This window comes from Gobius niger, assembly GCF_951799975.1.
Source record: "Gobius niger genome assembly, chromosome: 15".
NCBI classification, from domain to species: domain Eukaryota; kingdom Metazoa; phylum Chordata; class Actinopteri; order Gobiiformes; family Gobiidae; genus Gobius; species Gobius niger.
The window spans coordinates 6,027,202-6,048,750 of record NC_136866.1 but is presented as its reverse complement, the minus strand read 5'-3'; the positions used below and the strand labels follow the sequence as shown (position 1 = coordinate 6,048,750).

The window sequence follows — 21,549 nt, the reverse complement described above, 5'->3', positions numbered from 1 at the left end:
CTTGTTTTGGTTCTGATTTAGAATTTTTAAGTCTTGTTTAGACATAGTTTGATGAAAAAACAAATTACTTAAGATTTGTGTCTAAATTGACCGTAACGGAATGTGTTTATCGCAATAATATTGTTACTGCAATATTCAAGCAAGTTACAGCAACATATAGCAGCGTTTTGAACTTAAAGGAATAGGCCACCGTTTTTACATACTGAGATATGTTCTTACCTTAGCTTTGACGAGTTCTATAGGACCTGTCTGATCTTCACCCGTGCCTTCAGTCACGTAAACACAGCGCAGACGGCGTTAGCATTTAGCCTCTCCCTCTCTCCTCTATAGCTCCAAAACAGGTCAAGATAGAAGCTACCAAGCTCTTCCACGTTTTCCCTATTTAAATATGGTTACGTGAAGTGTTCCACTACAAAGTATAATTACACAAAATTAAACAATGTGGATTTTCTAAGCGGAAAAAAGGGGGAACGATATTGTAAGGCGTAATAATACCAGGAGTAGTTCGAAATCCGCGCAGTAATCTTCACTTTACTGTGCGGATGCCAAATAACCCCTGGTATTATTACGCCTTACAATATAGTTCCCCCTTTTATCCGCTTAGAAAATCCACATTGTTTAATTTTGTGTAATTGACACTTCACGTAACCATATTTAAATAGGGAAAACGTGGAAGAGCTTCACTGCAAAAAGTTATTAACTAGATTATTATTTGAGCATAATAATAAAAATTTTAGCTGTTTGGACTAGGTAAATTGTTCTTGGGCATTTTTCCTAGATTATTTCACTTGTTCTCAGATGTTTCTGACTCGTTTCAATACATTTCGTTCTTGTTTCAGGTAATTTTCTTTGCCAATGGGGAAAGAAAATTGGTCTTATCTCATTGGCAATTTCACTTTCTTATTTCAAGCGAGATTTACCCTAGAACTGGTCTGAAATGTCCTCAAACAAGCAAAGTAAACTTGCTCCGATCAGGAAAAATGTCTAAATTAGCGAAAAACGCTCAAACCAAGCTACATTTCCTCAATTCAAGTCATTTAAGACATATTTACTTTTTTTTTTTTGATATTTACTTTTTGCAGTGTTGGTAGCTTCTATCTTGACCTGTTTTGGAGCTATAGAGGAGAGAGGGAGAGGCTAAATGCTAACGCCGTCTGCGCTGTGTTTACGTGACTGAAGGCACGGGTGAAGACCAGACAGGTCCTAAAGAACTCGTCAAAGCTAAGGTAAGAACATATCTCAGTATGTAAAAACGGTGACCTATTCCTTTAAAAGCTTTTTGTTTTTTCCTCTGTCGTTTTCCTGGTTATCCAGTTTCTAGAAATGACTGACAAAACCTTTTGCACATTAAATGTACGGGGGGAAAAAAAAGTCAAACTCATGACTCATTGACAAAAACAAACTCAGGACATGCTTGAAGCAAAAAACATTTCATGATTACATGACACGGCAAAATGCAGCAAAGCAAATTAAAATTCTCAAACAAAAACAAATCGTTGCTGCTCCCTTTTTTTTTTTAAACCTAAAACTGGAAGTCTTTTGTAGTGAGATGCCCCAAACGGCGATGATTGGCTGGTGCAAAGTAACCAGTCGCGGGCAGGAATCTCATCCACTCTCCCCGTCGGTTGTTCATTCTTTCCACGGCTTTTACTTTTGGCCCCCAGTTTGTGCGTTGTGCAGTTTCAGCTCGTCTCGCGGCTCAGTCCGACGGCTTGGTCCGCCCCTCCCAGTACTTGTTGTAGGCTTTTTGAAACATATCCTTGCACCCGAGCTTCGCGTTTAGCCTGGAGCAGATGAGGAAAGAGCCGCCCATCTTCCTGTGCAGCGAGTAGGTCTCTTCTGGAGGAGGGGTCAGCCTGTGCTTGAGCATGACGGGGATGAGGTTGTGGATGCGCTCGGTGGTGGACTGGGAGCCGAAATCAAAGGTGTCCTGACAGTTAAAAGCTTCCCCCAGGATCATGACGGCGTCGACGTGAGCGTTCACCATCGCCTGGAGGAGAAAGAGTTAGTGGTCATGCTGGGTAATGGTCATGATCAGCAATAACAACACCAGCGCTGGAGTATATTTTTGACAACTATTTCCTACATGCATAATTGAGGCTTAAAACCATTTTTTCCCCAAATACCTTAGCATCCACATTTCATGTTCTATGTAAAGAAATGAAAGTAATGACTGAGAGACTGGGCTAATAAGGATTTCAAATTGGCTTGGAGTGCCAAACGGCAAAAACAACCTTTTATTTTCAGTTAACGTAAACGTAAACAAACACAATACGCCACAAAATCAACGCTGGCCATTGGCCATAGCCATTTATATTGTATATATCATGTACATTCTGCAAAAACGGCAACTGTAAACAACTGTATACGAGGCAAACTAAACTCTCCCCTCCTCGTTATATATTTTATTATTGTTTTTTTTGTTGTTGTTTTTTTTGTTCTGTTTTTATTTCTCTCTCATTTTTGTATGTCTGTCTGTTTGTTTCTTTTACATTTGTGTGTATGTTTTTGTATATTAGTTACGGTATATGGTTTATATTTCTTTTGAAAAAAATAAAATAAAAATAATAAAAAATATTTTCAGTTAACGGCAAGTTGGCGAATTGATGCTGCCGTAATGAACACACTCTGAGCGCAGAGCGGGTCCGGGGATTGATTATGCGCTTTAAAGCAATGGCCGCTGGCTGCCCTGCTTTTTGAGCACGAACGTGGGGGCCGCCATTGCTCCGCCATTGCTGTAGTACCTCCATATCGCCACTAGGCCCCCATTGAAAAGCATTGGACTTTAGACACCTTAAAAACAACTTTAACGCCTGGTTTCAATTTTTTCAACACTAGACTAGGCTAGATCTTCCTCCTGAGATAACACTGGGTTAATCACAATATATGAAACCAGGCTGGTTTTCGTAATATGAATTTTTGAAATCTCGTACTTAATGAGGCTCGGACTGTTAGCATTGGAGCAGCGCGAGCTACACGTCACGCAAGGGCCGAGTCTACGGTGAAAATCCCGCCCGTATGTCCTTTTTAGGAACATGCTTCGTCAGAGCTGGGGAGGAGGAGTCTATAAATCCGCCATGAATTCCCCCACGGCCGTGGTCATTATGGTAAACGGGGAGGAGTGAGCATAAGACGTATGCTTTAAAGTCTATGCTTTAAAGCAGTACTAAGTAACTCATGCCCCTAGAGGCCATAAGCACCACTGCAGGTGTCGTAGCATGCGTTTTTATTTACTTATTAACCTCTTACCACCCGCCTGAACCAAATGCATTCTGTCCTCTTTGGCCATTATATCGGTCTGTGTAACACCTCATTTGAAAGCTAAGACCCACAAAACTGATCTTTTTCCTCGCGTTGTTGCTGTGTTGTGTCACCTTTTTTATGTTTTTTTTTTTTTTAGTTTAGAGCTTAGAGTTTTTGTAATTTTTTTGTCGAGTTTTTGTCACATTTTTGCTGAATTTTTGTCACATTTTTGCTGAATTTTTGTCACATTTTTGCTGAGTTTTTGTCAAATTTTTGCTGAATTTTTGTCAAATTTTTGTTTGAATTTTTGTCACATTTTTGATGATTTTTTTGTCAAATTTTTGTTTGAATTTTTGTCACATTTTTGCTGAATTTTTGTCACATTTTTGTTGAATTTTTGTCACAGATGAAAGACCCCCCAATCATCCCATCAACACTTGTATTACCCCCAGAGGAGCTACGAAAAGGATTTATTAAGGTAAACAAGTTACTTGGTTCTACTTTAACAATGTGAAGGAGGTTTTGTGTTCCCTCTATAACACTAAAAATACAGGAAACGCAGACTGAAGCGCTTCAGCAGTGGAAGTGAATAGGATTACTCAAAACCCGCATGAAGTGAATACTACAAGTTTGTTCCTTCCTGACAACGATTGAAAGCAATAAAAAAGTAGATTGAAAGTTGATTGTCTCCATTAAGTGCATTGCATAAAACAGGAGTGTGTAACCCCTAATGCAGGTGTGTTTTAATGGTGACATGATAAGACAAGATAAGATAAGATAAGATAAGATAAGATAAGATAGATAAGAAGTGAATCCCAAAATAAAGTTTGTACATACCTTGGATTCATACCCAGTCAAAAATTTCATATCAATTGATTTCTTCAGAACTCCCTCTCTGTCGCCTTCAGCAGCCGCACGGATCACCTACAACCACACACATGTATTCATTTAGTATGAACTATAAGTACATTATTGGATAGCTAGAATAAACTGAGGTATAGTAAGGAGTATCCACAGTTTTGACATCTCACCTCAATGTAGAGGTCTGTGAAGCTCTGTTCGAAGCCTCTTGTGGCTCCAAAGTCCAACAGTGCCACCTAGAGGAATACAGGGATCATTGCATTATACCCTTTACAATAATGCTAAGGCTAAGCTTAACAGTAAGAACTGAGGCAACGGGTCTCACCCTGTGCGTCTGTGGGTCATAGAAGAAGTTGGACCAGTTTGGGTCGGTCTGCATGTAGCGGAACTCAAACAGCTCCCGGAGGCACAACATCAGGATATTCTCACAAATCTGCAGGGAAATATATACATACATATATTTATATTTGCAAACTGGCTCTTTTCAAATATTGAAATAGGCAAGGCAAGTTTAGAGCGCAATTCATACAGAAGCGACTTCACAGTTACAAGAAGGCAGATAAAATCAATCCATAATCAATCACGGTAAAGTAGCGCAGATAAAATACTTTCAGTTGTCATATGCACAGGTAAAAGGAACTGTTTTGAGGCCTGTCTCATCCTCATGAACACTGCTCCAGATTATAGCTGCATGAAACCATAGAAATCATGAAGCTATAAGGGCATGAAGCTATAAGCAAGTTATAAGTGTGTTAAGTCACACTTTAGAGTAATTGTATTTGTTTGTTCTGAAGATTTGAACAGAATCTGCAAATGTTTAGATACATAAAGTGCAGTACAAAGACAATTTCCTTTCATTTTGTTGAAACATCTTGGCTACAAACCCTCCAGGGGACCTCCTCCTAAGTCATATAGTTACACTAGTGTAACTCTCTGATGGTTTTGTTATGTAAAAGTAGCTCACTGGGTAAAAAAGCACTGTGAAACAATTACATTTGACCACAATAAGGGAGAAAACTACATCATGTCTTGTTCATATACAAACTCTCCTGTCAGTTCGGCTCCCACCTGTCAGCTCATTTTTTATTCAACGTGTTCTGTGTCGCGTACCTCATTCTTTAGATCCTGGGACAGAGTTTCCGCTTGGTCCAGGGGGAACCCAGGGACGAGCTCTGTGGTGAGGACGTGGCTGCTGCTTAATTCATCAATAACCTCCGGCACATAGAAGAATGGATGATCCTTTAACAGCTCCCTATGTCAAGCATATACAAGTTAGGACCATCCGCACTAAAACTGGGGTTCTTGTGATAATTAGTGGCCCCACTCACTTGAACTTTTTCGCGCACTGAGCCTCTCGGATGTAGTCACACTCCAGTGCGAGCTCTCTTCTCATCACGTCGATGAGGTGATCTGGAAACAAACCTACAACAACAACAAAAAGTGGGAATGAACGTTAAGGGAGTATTTAAGAAGAGTCTGCTTTTTAAGTAGTAACAGTAGGAGGAGAAGGAGGAGAAGGAGAAGGAGGAGAAGGAGGAGAAGGAGAAGGGGAGAAGAAGCAGGGGAAGGAGGAGAAGAAGGAGGAGGAGCAGGGGAAGGAGGAGAAGGAGGAGAGAGAGAAGGAGAAGGAGGAGGAGAAGAAGGAGAAGGGGAAGAGGGAGAAGAAGGAGAAGGAGAGAAGGAGAGGGAGAAGGAGAAGAGGGAGAAGGAGAGGGAAGAGGAGAAGAAGAAGAAGGAGGAGGAGAAGCAGGGGAAGCAGAAGGAGGAGAGAGAGGAGAAGAAGGAGGAGGAGAAGAAGGAGAAGGGGAAGAGGGAGAAGGAGAGAAGGAGAGGGAGAAGGAGAAGAGGGAGAAGGAGAGGGAGGAGGAGAAGAAGAAGGACGAGGAGAAGCAGGGGAAGGAGAAGAAGGAGAGAGAGGAGAAGAAGGAGGAGAAGAAGAAGGAGGAGAAGGAGAAGAAGGAGGAGAGAGAGGAGAAGAAGGAGGAGAAGAAGAAGGAGGAGAAGGAGAAGAAGGAGGAGAAGGAGAAGAAGAATGAGAAGAAGGAGGAAAAGCAGGGGAAGGAGGAGAAGGAGAAGACGGGAAGAAGGAGGAGGAGAAGCAGGGGAAGGAGGAGGAGAAGAAGGAGGAGAGAGAGAAGAAGGAGGAAAAGGAGAAGAAGGAGAAGACGGGAAGAAGAAGGAGGAGAGGCAGGGGAAGGAGGAGAAGGAGGAGGAGAGAGAGAAGGAGGAGAAGAAGGAGGAGAAGAAGGAGAAGGAGGAGAAGGGGAAGAGGGAGAAGAAGAAGGAGAAGGAGAGGGAGGAGGAGAAGAAGGAGAGGGAGAAGGAGAAGAAGGAGAGGGAGAAGGAGAGGAAGGAGAGGGAGGAGGAGAAGGATAAGAGGGAGAAGAAGAAGGAGAAGACGAAGAAGAAGAAGGGGAGAAGGAGGAGAAGAAGGATAAGAGGGAGAAGAAGGAGAAGAAGGAGGAGAAGAAGAAGGAGAGAAGGAGAGGGAGGAGGAGGAGAAGAAGGAGAGGGAGGAGAAGTAGAAGGAGAAGAAGGAGAAGGGGAGAAGAAGGAGAAGAAGGAAAAGAAGGATAAGAGGGAGAAGAAGGAGGAGAAGAAGAAGGGGAGAAGGAGAAGAAGGAGGAGATGGTGAAGAACAAGAAGAAGAACAAGAAGAACAAGTAGAAGAACAAGAACAAGATTTGTATAGTCCCTTTCACAGTAGCGGAGTAGGATTCTTAAATAGGCCACACGTGAAACAAACACGGTGAGTTTTGTCTGTACCTTCTGGCAAAGCGTTGCTCATGTGCAGCACAGTCATCAGGTTGTTGACGTCACTGTTGATACTCTGGGCTACACCGGGATACTGACGGAAAGCACATTTGGGGACATTTAATATTAATAAAACCCCATTATCCGAAAGCACTCAGGGTAATGCATTTTACACAACTGTTCAGCAGCGGAGGCCTTTTCAAAATATCAAACATCTGTTAGAATAACGTTTCTGGTTACTACCCCATAGGACAATAAAATAAATCTAAAAAGAAAAAAAAAAACGTGAGACCCGCTCCTCTCTTCACAATATTTGCATTATCAACCGTTTTTAAAAGCCTTCCTTTCTTTTGTTTGGCAAATGTTTAGAGTATAAACACACACACATTGCATCAGATACCTGTATTTTCATGGCCACCTCTCTTCCGTCCTTTATCCGGGCCAGATGAACCTGACCGATGGACGCGGCTGCAAACGGACGCTCCTCGAAGGCCTCCAGTTTGTCCCTCCAGTTGGGCCCCAAGTCGCTGTTCAAGGCTTTCTGTGAAATCGCGACAAAAAGCAACGTTGGCTGAGCTGGAGTAGAGGCTTAGCGAGGTCAAATCTGAGCCCTGGTTTATCACAAAGCTGAGTCACCTTCTAAAAACACACAAAGGTGCGCCAAACAATTGCTCTTTGAGAATCAGGCCATGTAAATATTCAGAACACAGGCTTGCTAGAGTAACATACCGAAAAGCTATTCCAAAAACAGGACATTCAAGGCACTAGGTGAAATTGGAACCCGTTTCAATGCATGTCTTTGCAAAGGGCAAGGCACTGTTGTTTGACTGCTGCAACTTCTTGGCATTACAGTTACTCTAGAAAGTCACTCTCCCTGTCCTTCCCACTTTCTATTGGGCTAGATCTCTATGGAAACATGGCCAGAACGCAAAACCCACTACAATGAAGTTAACTTATATAATGGAAATTAATGGAATGGAAATTAGCACTTTTGCTATAACCTGGTACAATGCATCTTTCCTTTTGGTCAATGTTAAATTGTGCACTGTCCCTGTCTAAATAAAAACATACCATACCATACCATACCATAAAACTTATTTAAAATAAGACAGCTTATTGACCAATGAAACATGAGAAACGGATTGAGGATGTGAGAGGTAAACCCTCTGTTCCATAGCTCCATGGAGTATTTCAGGACAAACTAATCTAGTGGGATACCTGCTCTGAAGTGCTGTTCTTCCAAAGACAGTGATTTTTGGTCTATCCGGCCAGAAAAACTGATCCATTACAAGGTTAACCAGTTTTAATGTTTAAAAGTACTATAAATTAAATATAAAGTCACAATAATGTACTCCAGGCCTACTCAATACGCGGCCCGCGGGCCAGCTCCGGCCCGCCAACCAATTAAATCTGGCCCGCGCCTCATATTCCATAAGTATATCTATTTTTTGGCATTATCCCGGCCGCGATCGAATCGCACTGCTTTTCGAAGCAGTGCCTGCAGCCTAGCTAGCGTCTCTCCTACAGCGCGGCTCAAATGAAAACATGGCTCTTTTAAACGGTGTAAACTGAGTAAACAGGAGACTTATCGTTGGACGGACTGACGGACTGTTTTCTACACCGAAGCACAGGGACAGTGTGCAGCGTGTTTTTGGACTTTTGTTCGGATTATCCCACGCAGAAGCAGCTCTCTTCGCGCACCGCGGCAGATGACCACATGTTTCCCTGTCGTCTTCATCGTTACAAAGGGCTTGACCAGCTACTGTCAGGTAAGAAACACCAGTTCAGTTGTGGATGTTTGAAAAGTGGACGATGAAGCTGATGGTGCGTGAGTTTTGGATACGTGTACTGCACCTGCAGCGCGTGTTTAACCGGTCAGCGCTAAACCTCGCTCTCTGGGCTCTAGCTTAACTAAATAACATCTGAATCATGAATCTGACAGGTGCATTTTCTTCCTTTCTCCCCCGACTTCATTAGATACGTCTTTGAGGGAAATGTACAAGCGCAGAGATGCTCTTTGTGAAGTTAACAGTGGATGAGTGCGCCATCTCCGATGAGCTTCTTTCACTTTTATCATAAAGCGTGAGTTCTTGACAGAACAGCGGCTCAGGGGTTTGGTCAGCGCATGTCCCTCAGCTGAGGAGCAGTGGCTGAGCAGGAGTTAGCCATGTTGTTTGAGATGTTCTGGTCTCACATGTAACTCTCTTATTCTGTATCAGGCCTTTGGTCTGGTTTATCTGATTTAGTCCTGCCTTAGCCCTGATATATCATGCTTTGCCCTGGTTTAATCCTGGTTTAGTTCTGAGTAGTCCTAGTTTATTATTAGGCTCTTTATTATTCTGTATTAATATGTTATTGCAATGTTTCTAAAGCCTAAAATGCTGGAATATAATACAACTATTGTGTTTAGGTCCAATTCTATTCTATTCAAGCATTGATGATAATGAAATTATCATTTATTTATCCCAAAAATATGAATACGTTTGGTGGCAGTGGTCGGCTCACCGACTGACCGGCCCAGTGGCCAATGACCTCCGACAAATCTGGCCCTGTAACAAAAGTAATTTAAGGGCCCTGATATACTCAAATTAAACAAGATGTTACATGTGTGTATTCATTGCTTATACTTCTTGCCCACTAAGTTTTTTGTAGTCATTGTATATAAGATACCTCTAATTGTTTGCACATTTCCTGTCTATTTTGCACACTGTTTCTGAGAGCTGAACAAGTGAATTTCTACCATTGTGAGATCAATAATTGCTGATCTTATCTTAGAAACTGAAAAAGCACTGTACCGTCATCTGTTTGATTGGCATGAAGTCAGCGCTCTGTCGGACACGCTCAAAGATCTTAGCGAGTTGTGGGTTGATAAAAGCATCATCTGAAACACAAAATACATACATGATACATAGCAAAAAATTGCGCAAAAAAAAGAGATCTGACTGAATTATCTATGATCAAACTCTTGTTGACACAAATAAAAGCATAATGGCGTGACACGCTTCAATGTGAAGCTGTACTGCATTGTTATGTTTTTGTTATACAGTAGTCTGATGTACTTGTACACCAGGAGCAGTGAGCAGAGTATGTGCTTTGTCCGCAGTGCATGTCTGAACTTTCACCTCCATGATTTAAGAAGGCACTTAGTTGTCACCAGTTCAAAGAAAATCTGCAGCGGCGCTACAAATAACCACATGCAGCACAATGGGTTATTCCAGGGGGCAGAAACCTAAGAGCAAACACTCAGCACGTTTTCTTTTTCTGCTGTGGATAAAATGTGCGGTGCGTAAACTTGGCTGTGAACTCCCGCCATTAATGCCAAAAGAACCAAAGGTCACTTTTCAAGGTTAGTCCTGGGGGGGAAAAGAGTCAACAAACATAGTGGTTTGTTTACTGCTCTTATACAACCCAGCCTGTTCCAAGATGTTTACTGCCACGGCCATAGCTTCTTCAACTTTGTCCTCTGATAATCTCCTTCTTGCACTTTATCACTCACTTTGAGATAGAATAAAGTTGGTACTATGTTTATATTACTTGCCTTTTAAATTGGCATCAACATATCATAGAAAAACAATGTGATTTAGACAGGATGTGTTTCTTTGGTTGTAACAAGTCTAATAGGTTGAGGACAAAGCCAATGACACCACACGATGTAGCCATGTTTAGAGAATAGAATGAAACATAAGGTTACATAAGGTTTAGTGTGATTAAAAATATTCATCGAATTTAATCACACTTTGCTTTAGCGGCACAGACACTTTTTCAGTTTCCTTTTTGCTTCAAGACACGGCGTGAAGCCAAAAACAATTTTACCGTCAAACTTGTTTATTCACAGTCAGGCCGATAATAAACTTATTTAATAAAATCATTCTCCAAAACAAATCAAACTGCTATTGTCTTTGTAGTGTTTGAAATAATCCGTATGAGCAGTACTAAGAAACCCATGCCCCTAGAGGACATAAGCGGCACTGCAGGTGTCGTAGCATGTTGTGTTTTTTGTACTCATTTATTCTCTGTGAGAGTAAATACAACGCTGACAGAAAAGACAAAGGGAGAGAGGGATATTGTACATCCAATTACACAATGGAAATAATTCTTTTCACTCAAACTTGGCTGTTCACCTCAACAATAAACTGGACTGGTCCCACAACACCAACTCCCTGTACAAGAAGGGCCAAAGTCGCCTCCACCTTCTGAGGAGACTGAGGTCGTTCGGAGTGAGCAGGCCTCTGCTCAGGACTTTTTATGACTCTGTGGTGGCCACTGCTCTCCACTACGCGGCCGTGTGCTGGGCCCCGGGCCGCACAGAGCGGGACAAGAACAGACTGAACAAGCTGGTCAGGAGGGCCAGCTCCGTCCTGGGCTGCCCCCTGGACTCTGTGGAGGAGGTGAGGGACCGGAGGGTGTTAGCCAAGCTCACCTCCATCATGGACAACACCTCCCACCCACTGCATGGGACTGTAGAAGAGCTGAGCAGCTCTCTCAGTGGCAGACTGAGACACCCTCAGTGCAGGACGGAGCGCTACCGCAAAGCCTTCATCCCCACTGCTGTCAGACTGTACAATAAGACTGTAAAGTAACATGTGCAATAATCTCTGTATCCGCTGCACTTTATTAACTCTGAGTGATCTTCTTGACTCCGACTGTAACAAGTGAATTTCTCCTTTGTGAGATCAATAAAGGATTATCTTATCTTATCTTAAATACTGTTTAAGTGGCGCTGGCCCGCAGTTAGCTTTGCCCATTAGCCTGTTAGCTTCTTCTTCGTGATTCCATTAGTGTGTATTGGTGGCCCCTGTCCGGAGGCAGCAAAGTTGCAATTGTGAATTTCTGGCCAGAGACACCAGGGGGAGATGAAAGACCCCCCAATCATCCCATTAACATTTGCATCACCCCCAAGAGGGACTACGGAAAGGATTTATTGAGGTAAAAAGTTACTTAGTGCTGCTTTAAAATACGTTTAAATATAGGTAAGATATAAAGAAGCATCTAAAATATACCTCTAAAAAATAAATACAACCCCTAAATAAAATGACACTTAAATGTGATTAATAAGCGGATTCTGCATTTCACCGATTATTATTTGTCTACTTTTTAAACTAAATTTTGCACAAATAATTGGGTCTTTGAACGTTAATTGTTAAGACCAGTTTACCGTGGATTTAAGACCAAATAGGCCAGTTTACCATGGATTTAGACTTTTTAAGACTTTTTAAGACCCCGCGGATACCCTGTGCTATGATAGTCTGGTTTTAATGGGCTTTGCTGTTGGGCAGTTGTGAACTTTGACCGGACTGAATATGCTGATTTGGCTCATTGCGATTAATTCATTACTAAGGCCATAATTAACTCGTCCCACCACTAGATACAAGATTGAACATTTCAGTTTCCGTTCAGCTCACCTTGAATACTAAGCATCTGCCCGAGCTTTAATGCGGCTCCTCTGACTTTACAAAGTGTCCGGACGATGCGTTCAGCGTTGGCCTCAGACAGAAAGGGACTCGACTCCAAAACAGATTTCTTGCTTTCACCCTCCGCACCTGTCGAAAAATGGTGCCAAATTATAATCGTGGAACAGTGCACTTTATTAACAAAGCGATTTGCAGAGTATGTGTGTCAGTAGGTCATGCAGTTGGCAGGCGGTTTGGTCCAGACTTGGGTGGACTTCAGGCGCATTACAGCAGATTTAAACTAGTGGGCAGGTGCGCGCTACGGCCGTGCGTATTTACCGGGATTACTGAGCACAAACGCTAACAGATCTGACTCCGAGCGCGATCTTAGCCTTAGTTAACACACGGTTACGAGTTAGGGGCGGGTTTGCAGAATCATATGTCAACAACAAGCACTAACTCTCGGGTCACGAAGTTTCACAGCGGTGTGAACAGAAAAGGTATTTGTGTTACATACCATTTTGCCGCATGGTCTTCTTGGCCACCTCCGCTAGAGCTCCAATACCCAAGCCGAGAGCGAGCCCTGCAACATAGCAAGCAGCAGAAGAGCAGGATTTAGACAATAAACGTGCACGGAGCAATGTGGAGGATGATAATAACATAAGGCAGGCAACACAGAGACAGACAGCTCAAATTACACTATAATTCACATCCCACCCACTTCACTGACAGATGCTTGACAGCTGCCAACAAAACAAAGCTGGGATCTTTAGTGGCGTCTGTTCTTTCCATAAAATATTACATGCGGAAAAAAAATGCTATAAGACAGAGTAAACATTCACAGACTAATATCATAGTCACATAATCCTATAATAATGACATTGTTTAATAATGTAATCCTGGATTGAAATGGTATATTTCAGGGGCCGACTGGGACTGAAAAACAACCCTGGACTCTGGTCAGCCTGGCCAAAATTAGCGTAAATGTGACACTTCCACAAATACATATGTTCACCTCTTACCCCCCGCCTTAACCAAGAGCATTTTCTCCAGTTCGGCTTTACCCAAATCTAAAAGCTTCTTGACTGGAGAGCAACACTGTAACGCCTCATTTGAAAGCTAAAATCTAGAAAAGTGATGGTAACTTTTTGTCACGTTGTCTCTGCATTTTTGTCATGTTTTTGTTGCTTTTTCATTACTTTTTTGGGGGCTTTTTGGCGTGTTTTCGTCACTTTTTTGTCACTTTTTTGTCACTTTTTCGTTGCGTTTTCGTCTCTTGTTTTTCGGTTTTTTTTCATGTTATTGTTGTTTATTCATCGCTTTTTTCATTGCTTTGTTCTCACGTTTTCGTCACATTTTGTTGTGTTTTTGTCACTTTTTTGTTGCTTTTCCAGCACATTTTTGTTTTTGGATGCTTTTCTTTTAAGCTTTTAGATTTGGGTTTCGCCCGGGGGTAAGGGTAAGGTAAAGTGAGAGGTCAGACCAGTGGCACTAGAACCAGTGGCCCTCCTGTGCTCTTCCAGAATCGACATATGGCCAGTCCGCCCCTGGCATATTTATATGAAGACAAAAAGAGGCGGCTTCTGTTTTCGGGGAAGAGTTCCTCAAAGTCCAATGTCTTATACAACCTAGTATTACATAATGAGTGCACTGGCGGGAACTGAAGCAACACAGAAACGCAATAGCGGTTAAACAAAATCAAGCTGACATGAGCTCGTAGTTACACTCGGCGCTGCTATGAGCCAAAAACAATAGGCAGATCTGACTGTGTGGAGCAGGGTGTTTTCCTTCCTATAATAAAAATAAAAAGCATTACACATCCACGCTTTCTATATACTCTCAGCTCTTCTGTGAATTTTGGATATGAACAATGCCCTTATGAGAAAAGGTGTTACAGGTCATACTGCTCAAAGGGTGATGGAAATATTAGACGGGGCAAACACATGTCTCTGTCAATCATTGGCCACACAAGCTCTGTTTACCGCAACAGTGCAACATACAGGTGATGCCTGTAGGGGCTGTTGTTAACTAAACATCATGAGCATTACATGAATACGCCCGACATGAGTTATACCTTTCAACATGTTAAATTAAGCCCTTTCACAGAATGTGTTGGATGTAAATCTCCAAACAATATTGCTGTGTAAGACTGAGCTAGCAATTTAGTCCCTGCAGTTCAGATGCTGTTCCAGGTTTAAGTTACGACCTCGCAATGTGTTTGTAGCTGCTTTGAATCCCTATCCCTGCACCTGTTCACTGACCCATCATCGAAGGCTCAGGCGGCTGATTTTTAGAGGTAATAAGGAGTAATAGGTTAGGCAGTGTTTCCATCAGTGCTAAATGACTTGATTTAGATTGGGTCGCCATGCAGTGTACGGTCGATAATACAATGGTGCTTAGACTCTCCAAATCAAGTGCCACTTGGACGACTTTGAGAACTGTATCAGAAGAAGGTGAAGTAGCAAAACTATATCTACAATGAGGAGAAAAGGAAACTCCATGCTTCAAACTAGTACAAAGTGAACCAAGTTACAATGTATTTCTTAATACATGTTTCACAAGGATGAAAATAAAACCGAAACACAAGGAAAAGGAAGTAACAATGCTTTACCTCCAAAATTGGCCAGTCGGCTGAGTCGAGTCACAGGCACCTTTCGCTCTCTGGCTCGGTCACTCAGCTGAAAATAAGCGTTAGTTTTACTCAGTATTTAAGAATGAATACTATGAAAGTGTGAACATTAACAATCACCATTTGTTTGTGAGGTTTGGCATCGGCTCTTTTTCCCTGTCTGGCTTTTTCGATGTCCTCAGCTGTCAGTCCCCCGACAGTGGACGGGTCCTGATGGTAGCTCCTCAGCTGCCTGATCGAATGCTGGCATAGCATCTGTCCCCACAAATGTCGCTGGGTGTACAAATGATGGTTTGGCAAAAAGTGCCTCCTGTAAACCACACAGCATTAACAATTCTGTAAACAACACATTACATTCAACTATAGGAATTATTAATATACCCTGAGTCTTGGTGGTAGGATCTGGTTTGTCCCGTGAACTGTTTAGTTGGATCTTTATAACCCTCAAATATTGTATGTTTTCCATGGCTTCCTCCTGCAGTCACACCGTCATTGGCTGATCCATCCTCTCCAGCCATAAATTCACTGCCCTCTTCCCTAAACTCTGAGGCGTGGAACGTTCCATCGTCTTGAGGAAAGTCAAATTCAGGTTCTGTCGGTGTGCTCTGCTGGCCAGAGATCTCCTACAGAGTAATAAATGTAGTTGAACACAGACTTAAATGGCATTCAGTTTGTTTATGTTATATTCAACCTCTTGAGTCCCACCTGAACAGAGCACATTTTCTCCAGTTTGGCTTTGCCCAAATCTAAAGGCTTCTTGAAAATAAGCGCCAAAATAGAAATGAAAGCGAGATGTAGAAAAACAAAAAAGTTACAAAAACGCCATAGAACACTTACAAGAAAGTGGCAAAAACTGGTTAAAAAATTGTCAATAAAGCAGAAAAAAATGGTTAAAAAAGCAGAAAAAAATGGTTAAAAAATATGAAAAAAAAAAATGTTAAAAGAGCAACTAAAACCCAACAAAAAGCTGGAAAAACGCAACAAAAATGTGACATAAATAGAGCAAAGAAAGTGTCACCGCGATAACGACGCAGTCTAGCTTACAGATGAGGCATTAAGACGTATAGACTGAACTCTCCAGTGAAGAAGCTTTCAGATTTGGGGAAAGCTGAACATTATAGCGGGAGTTAAGAGGTCAACTCACTTGCATCTTCATCATGGCAACAGAGAGGCCTTGTTCTGCAACAGCCTGCACACTTTCCATCGCTGCCCCGACTGCTGGCACTGCAATGAAACATTCCGAAGCTAAGGCTTAAGCAAATTGGCTTGCGCTATAGTAAAAAGTTTATTTTTTTGAATCGTAAATAAACACATGTAGGCTAACGTACCTGTCCCGCCTCGTACGGCGGTGCTCTGAGTCTCTATCACGGCCTGGCTCAGCTTTGCCAAGCCCCGCATCAAAAGCATCATGTCAGCGGCCATGACGGACTGAAGCAACAAAACAAAAGAAAGACAACTATTATAGGAAAACGTAAGCAAACAAAACTATCAATCAAAGCATCCATGCGGCACAATCAGGTGCGTAGGTATAATTTTATGAGTTATATAAATTATGCCTGATTGATGCAGAATGTAAACTCTGAATCACCTTGCCTGAACCAACAAGGACAGCACAGTCATGTTGAGATGAATGTTTCTGTCTAAATTTACTCCTGACCGTCATTCCTGCTCAGACACACAGGGACATAAAAACAGAGGAGGGGATGCCGAGCGTGGCTGTGCGCTGTGAAGGCTCCAGTATGTGGCACGGACAGATCTGATCATGTCACTGGAAACTTGTGGAAGGAGGGCGGTTATTCCTGTGCACGTGTTGGGGTTCATGTCACTTCTTGGCAGCGTGATGCGCCCTTACTCTAATACTGATACCGGCACTAAACAAGTCATCCTTATATTTAACTCGACTGGTGTCTTTCCAAGAGCAGATGTTTCACCAGCTTTGACTGTGATGGCCGAAGCTTTACTGGTTCGTGACTCAATGTGCAGTTACAGTATGAACATTCAATGACCCCTACGGTGACCACTTGCTGTTGAGGCAGGGTGTCAGTTTAATTCTAGGCCTAGTTTTGTTGTATTGTGTGAATTAATCAACACAATCATCAATAGGCTTTCATTATGTCACTACTTACTCGCGACATTTGCAAAACACGAGCAAACCACTGTGGCCAATAAGCAAAAAAAGTCAAGCCTTAAAGGAATGGGCCACCGTTTTTACATACTGAGATATGTTCTCACCTTAGCTTTGACGAGTTCTTTAGGACCTGTCTGATCTTCACCTGTGCCTTCAGTCACGTAAACACAGCGCAGACGGCGTTAGCATTTAGCCTCTCCCTCTCTCCTCTATAGCTCCAAAACAGGTCAAGATAGAAGCTACCAAGCTCTTCCACGTTTTCCCTATTTAAATATGGGTACGTGAAGTGTTCCACTACAAAGTATAATTACACACAATTAAACAATGTGGATTTTCTAAGTGGATAAACGGGGGGACTATATTGTAAGGCGTAATAATACCAGGAGTAGTTCGAAATCCGCGCAGTAATCTTCACTTTACTGCGTTACTGTGCGGATGCCAAATTACTCCTGGTATTATTACGCCTTACAATATAGTTCCCCTTTTTATCCGCTTAGAAAATCCACATTGTTTAATTTTGTGTAATTATACTTTGTAGTGTAACATTTCACGTAACCATATTTAAATAGTGAAAACGTGGAAGAGCTTGGTAGCTTCTATCTTGACCCGTTTTGGAGCTATAGAGGAGAGGGGGAGAGGCTAAATGCTAACGCCGTCTGCGCTGTGTTTACATGACTGAAGGCACGGGTGAAGATCAGACAGGTCCTAAAGAACTCGTCAAAGCTAAGGTAAGAACATATCTCAGTATGTAAAAACGGTGGCCTATTCCTTCGAAGGTGAGGGAGAGAGAAAGGAAATCCCATCAGATTAATTTCATCTTCTTTTTCCTCTGCAGTCGCCAAGTTAAATGTGTTGCTGGTTCCCCTCGCTCATCAGGAAAATAAAAAGAGGTCAATCCAAACAGCATTCTTTTCATTAAGTATACAGTTGTAGCCATGTGCCTTTGTTGCTTTCTGTGGGTGTGACGACATGCTTGAACGTGCTCCGCGTGGGTTTGAGCCAAAGCGGGGTAAGAAGAAAACAAAAAAAACACTGCCCTGTGTTAAGATTGTGCAAAATCCACATATACAATGGGGCAAAAAAGTGGGGCAACTGTGGGGCAAGCCTTTTCCTTTATAGGCAACCGAGGCTAAAAACTGCACACGCACAAAAAAAAACAGTCTTAAAACATTCATAGACCTAAATTATTTAAGTTAAAAAATGACTCTAAAGTGCATGTGCAAGTACACACTTCAACTACAATGCTTTTGCAGACGGAAACCTTAAATATAAACAGGAGATAACATCAGTGTTTGCAAAGTCCGTGCCCTTCAGAAAAACGTTGCAGCGATTGTTGAGCAACTTCTCATTTGTCTGACAGTGAGGGCGTGGAAGACACTTTTCAGCACGAAATAGCACCTTAGACATGCCGAGCTCAGCCTTTTTGCCTGCACCTTGATGAGAACCGCACAATATGTTGCCGAAATTATTGTTATCGCAATATGAGGTGACATTGCGAAAATCTTTTGCAAAATCACTGGGGTTCCATCTGACTGAGAGATGCTGAGTTTTAGTCTTCTATAAAACACATTCAATAAAAAAGCTAACATTTTTTACATTTAATGGAACGTACTGTGTTGACATGGGAGAAATATTTCAGTAATATCATTATCATAGCCAGGGGTGGACTGGGACTGAAAAACAGCCCTGGACTCTGACCAGCCTGGCCCAAATTATTGTAACTGTGCACTTCCACAAATACATATTTTAACCTTTTACCCCCCGCCCTAACAATAACAAGTGCATTTTCCCCAGTTCGGCTTTTTGTTATTATTTTTTTGATTGGTATCATCAGCAAAAAGAACGGGACAGGTGGTTGTAGAAACAGAAGCAAAATCATTAATATAAATAATAAATAATACTGGTCCCAAAATTGACCCTTGTGGTGCACCAGACTCCATGGAATTCCTTTTAGATTCATGTTTTTTTTATACTAGGCTTTACCCAAATCTAAAAGCTTCTTGACTAGAGAGCAAAGGAAAGCTAAGACCTACAAAAGTTCATTATTTTTTTTATCATTTGTTTGTGTTTTTCTTACGTTTTTGTAGTTTTTTTTGTCCGTGTTTTTCCTCATGTTTTTGTTGCTTTTCCAGCACATTTTTGTTTTGTTTTCATCCTCTTTTTCTCGCTATTTTGATGTTTTTCTTTTCAGCTTTTAGATTTGGGTAAAGCTCGGTTGAGGCGGGACCGGTGGCCCTAGAGCCAGTGGCCCTTCTGTGCTCCTCCAGAATGGACACATGGCCAGTCCGCCCCTGATCATAGCATTATTAGAGACAGTTATCGGGTATCGGGCGTCCCTAACCTTTATTAAAAAATCTGGCCTTGGCATTAGAAGAGAGTGGAGGTGCTGGATATATAAAGCACTTTGTTATTGAGAATATTATTGTACAGTGACTGGACAAACACCTAAGCTTCAGCTGTTGTCCGAGATCTACCACTGCACAAGCTGTTGACTCATGCCTTTGAAAATAGCCACCACAGCATTGACCCCATGCAATGTCTATGGGGTCGGTCCATACAACACATAACTTACTGGACTTCATCATTCATCAGCAGCCTATCTTTCAGCCTGTCACACAGTTCACATCAGCAGTAGTGCCAAAGAGGGCCATTTTTCTTTTATTAAAATTATATATAGAGGAAAAAAATGGCCCAATCTTATGGCAGGACAAGCCCAAACTGGCCCACACTGCAACTAGTGCCAGGTAAAAGAAAGATCCAAACCTTTTACTGGCTGGAGTGAGAACAGGAGAGCTTTTGTTTACATACAGAAGATGAACCTATCTGTGATTATCAACGCTGTGGGGCGCGTTTCCTCTGACACAGTCAAAACTGCACAAGCTGCATTTTTTTTATCAGGATTTGTGCCACATGGAAAAACATCCTGTTAAACAATAAGTTAGGCACACCCCTTTGCACATTGAGGCACATCCCACTTTGTTTACTCACCCCGATTAGGATGACTTGATAAACATCAGAGAGGTTATGTTTTGCTTCAGGAATAATACATTTGTTTGAGCAACTTCCTCTTTCATGAAAAAAGCGCCGCGTTGAAGAGTGTCAACCTTTAGGGAACCATATGTCTGACTGTGCACGCGCATGCTCGTCCAGGCGTGTGGAGACACTGTCAGAGAAGTTGTGAGGAGAAAGTTAAGTTCATAAAGTACAAAGTGTGCTTGCTTCAGGGCACGAGCCACGATCACCAGGCGCGTCTGCATCGCGCTGCTTCCTCTGTGCCACAGACGGGGCCAAGCGGATTCTCCAAAGACAAGCTCGTGCAAACATTCCCACTTCAAGCCCACTCACCTCCAGTCGAAGCGAAGCGGCTGCACTTTTCGTGTCCAGTTGTCAGCGAGGTCACTCAATGTCGAGTTGTATCATCGGCAACAACACATGTATGACACAGACTGTGCAGTTACTGTAGTAGCTTTCTGCTGGAGCTGCAGACAGAGCTTAATCCAGTTTGTCCCTCTCTGCTCCACGAGGTCAGGTCTTATTTACTAACTCACTCAAGCTCCTGCAAAGCTAAGGTCCCGCGGATCTGCGCAGACGCGACGCGCTCTTGACCTCACTGCGCACAACAGTCATGCGTCGCAAACTATCGCGCATCAGACAATCTGCACCAAACGACTTTCAAACGTTTACGCAGCGACAGACGAACACATTTTACTTACACTGGACGATTAAGACGGTCCTAATCCGCACAAATATGACAAACTACGCGGTCCTGTTTACTGTTGTCCCGTCTATAATGCCGTCTTTCTATTGGCTCCTTCCTCGTGTTGACAGGAGGTCGGGCCAGGAACAAGACTCCTGATTGGCTGGTCATTTGTTTGTTATCTTCAGGGTTTGGCCAGTTATGGGTTTGGCCCGTGGCCCCAGTTGGCACATTTTTATTACATTTCTTATTGTGCAATTACCGGGCATGTTTAAACAGAATCCACTTAATCCAAGACAGTAAAATAATAATAATAATAATAATAATGATAATAATAATAAAAATAAAAATAAAAATAAAAATAAAAATAAAAATAAAATAAAATAAAATAAAATAAAATAAAATAAAATAAAATAAAATAAAATAAAATAAAATAAAATAAAATAAAATAAAATAAAATAAAAATAAAACATGCATAAATTGTCCTCCTTTCTCATATTGTGAACTCAAACCTTTGGGGGGAAACAGCGCGATCAAATGATAAAACATTGGTATCAATTTTATAAACTTTTATTCTATTTTTCTAGCATTTTGGGAAAATGACCCTGAAAAGTGACCCTGCAAGTTGTGAAATGTGCCTATAAATTTGTCCCTGTGAAGAATTCGGATGCTACAGATATATTAGGAAAAAAATTAATTTTGTGGCTTCCACTTTCATTGTTTGCAATCGAAAAATCAGGCATAGGGCCTTTAACATCAATCTCTAAAAAAGTCCAAACTGTATGACAGTGTCATAGAGGGCAAAAAAGTGACAATAGAGGGCGCTAAAGATCTACTCTAGAACTTG

General features: G+C 42.0%; 1 protein-coding gene across 1 annotated transcript; it reads right to left on the bottom strand.

Moving 5' to 3' along the window:
* Positions 1-1,291: 1,291 nt before the first annotated feature.
* Positions 1,292-20,745, bottom strand: LOC306974927 (atypical kinase COQ8A, mitochondrial-like). The gene is made up of 17 exons (XM_079572329.1): positions 20,351-20,745; positions 16,206-16,305; positions 16,022-16,101; positions 15,259-15,500; positions 14,998-15,187; positions 14,860-14,926; positions 12,766-12,831; positions 12,261-12,398; positions 9,654-9,739; positions 7,259-7,399; positions 6,871-6,952; positions 5,433-5,526; positions 5,215-5,356; positions 4,430-4,537; positions 4,275-4,340; positions 4,081-4,167; positions 1,292-1,990 (listed from the first exon to the last, which is right to left on the bottom strand). Exons 2-17 carry the CDS (start codon positions 16,297-16,299, stop codon positions 1,700-1,702), a joined length of 1,974 nt encoding a protein of 657 aa, XP_079428455.1. The 5' UTR covers positions 16,300-16,305; positions 20,351-20,745; the 3' UTR covers positions 1,292-1,699.
* Between the last annotated feature and the right edge of the window lie 804 nt (positions 20,746-21,549).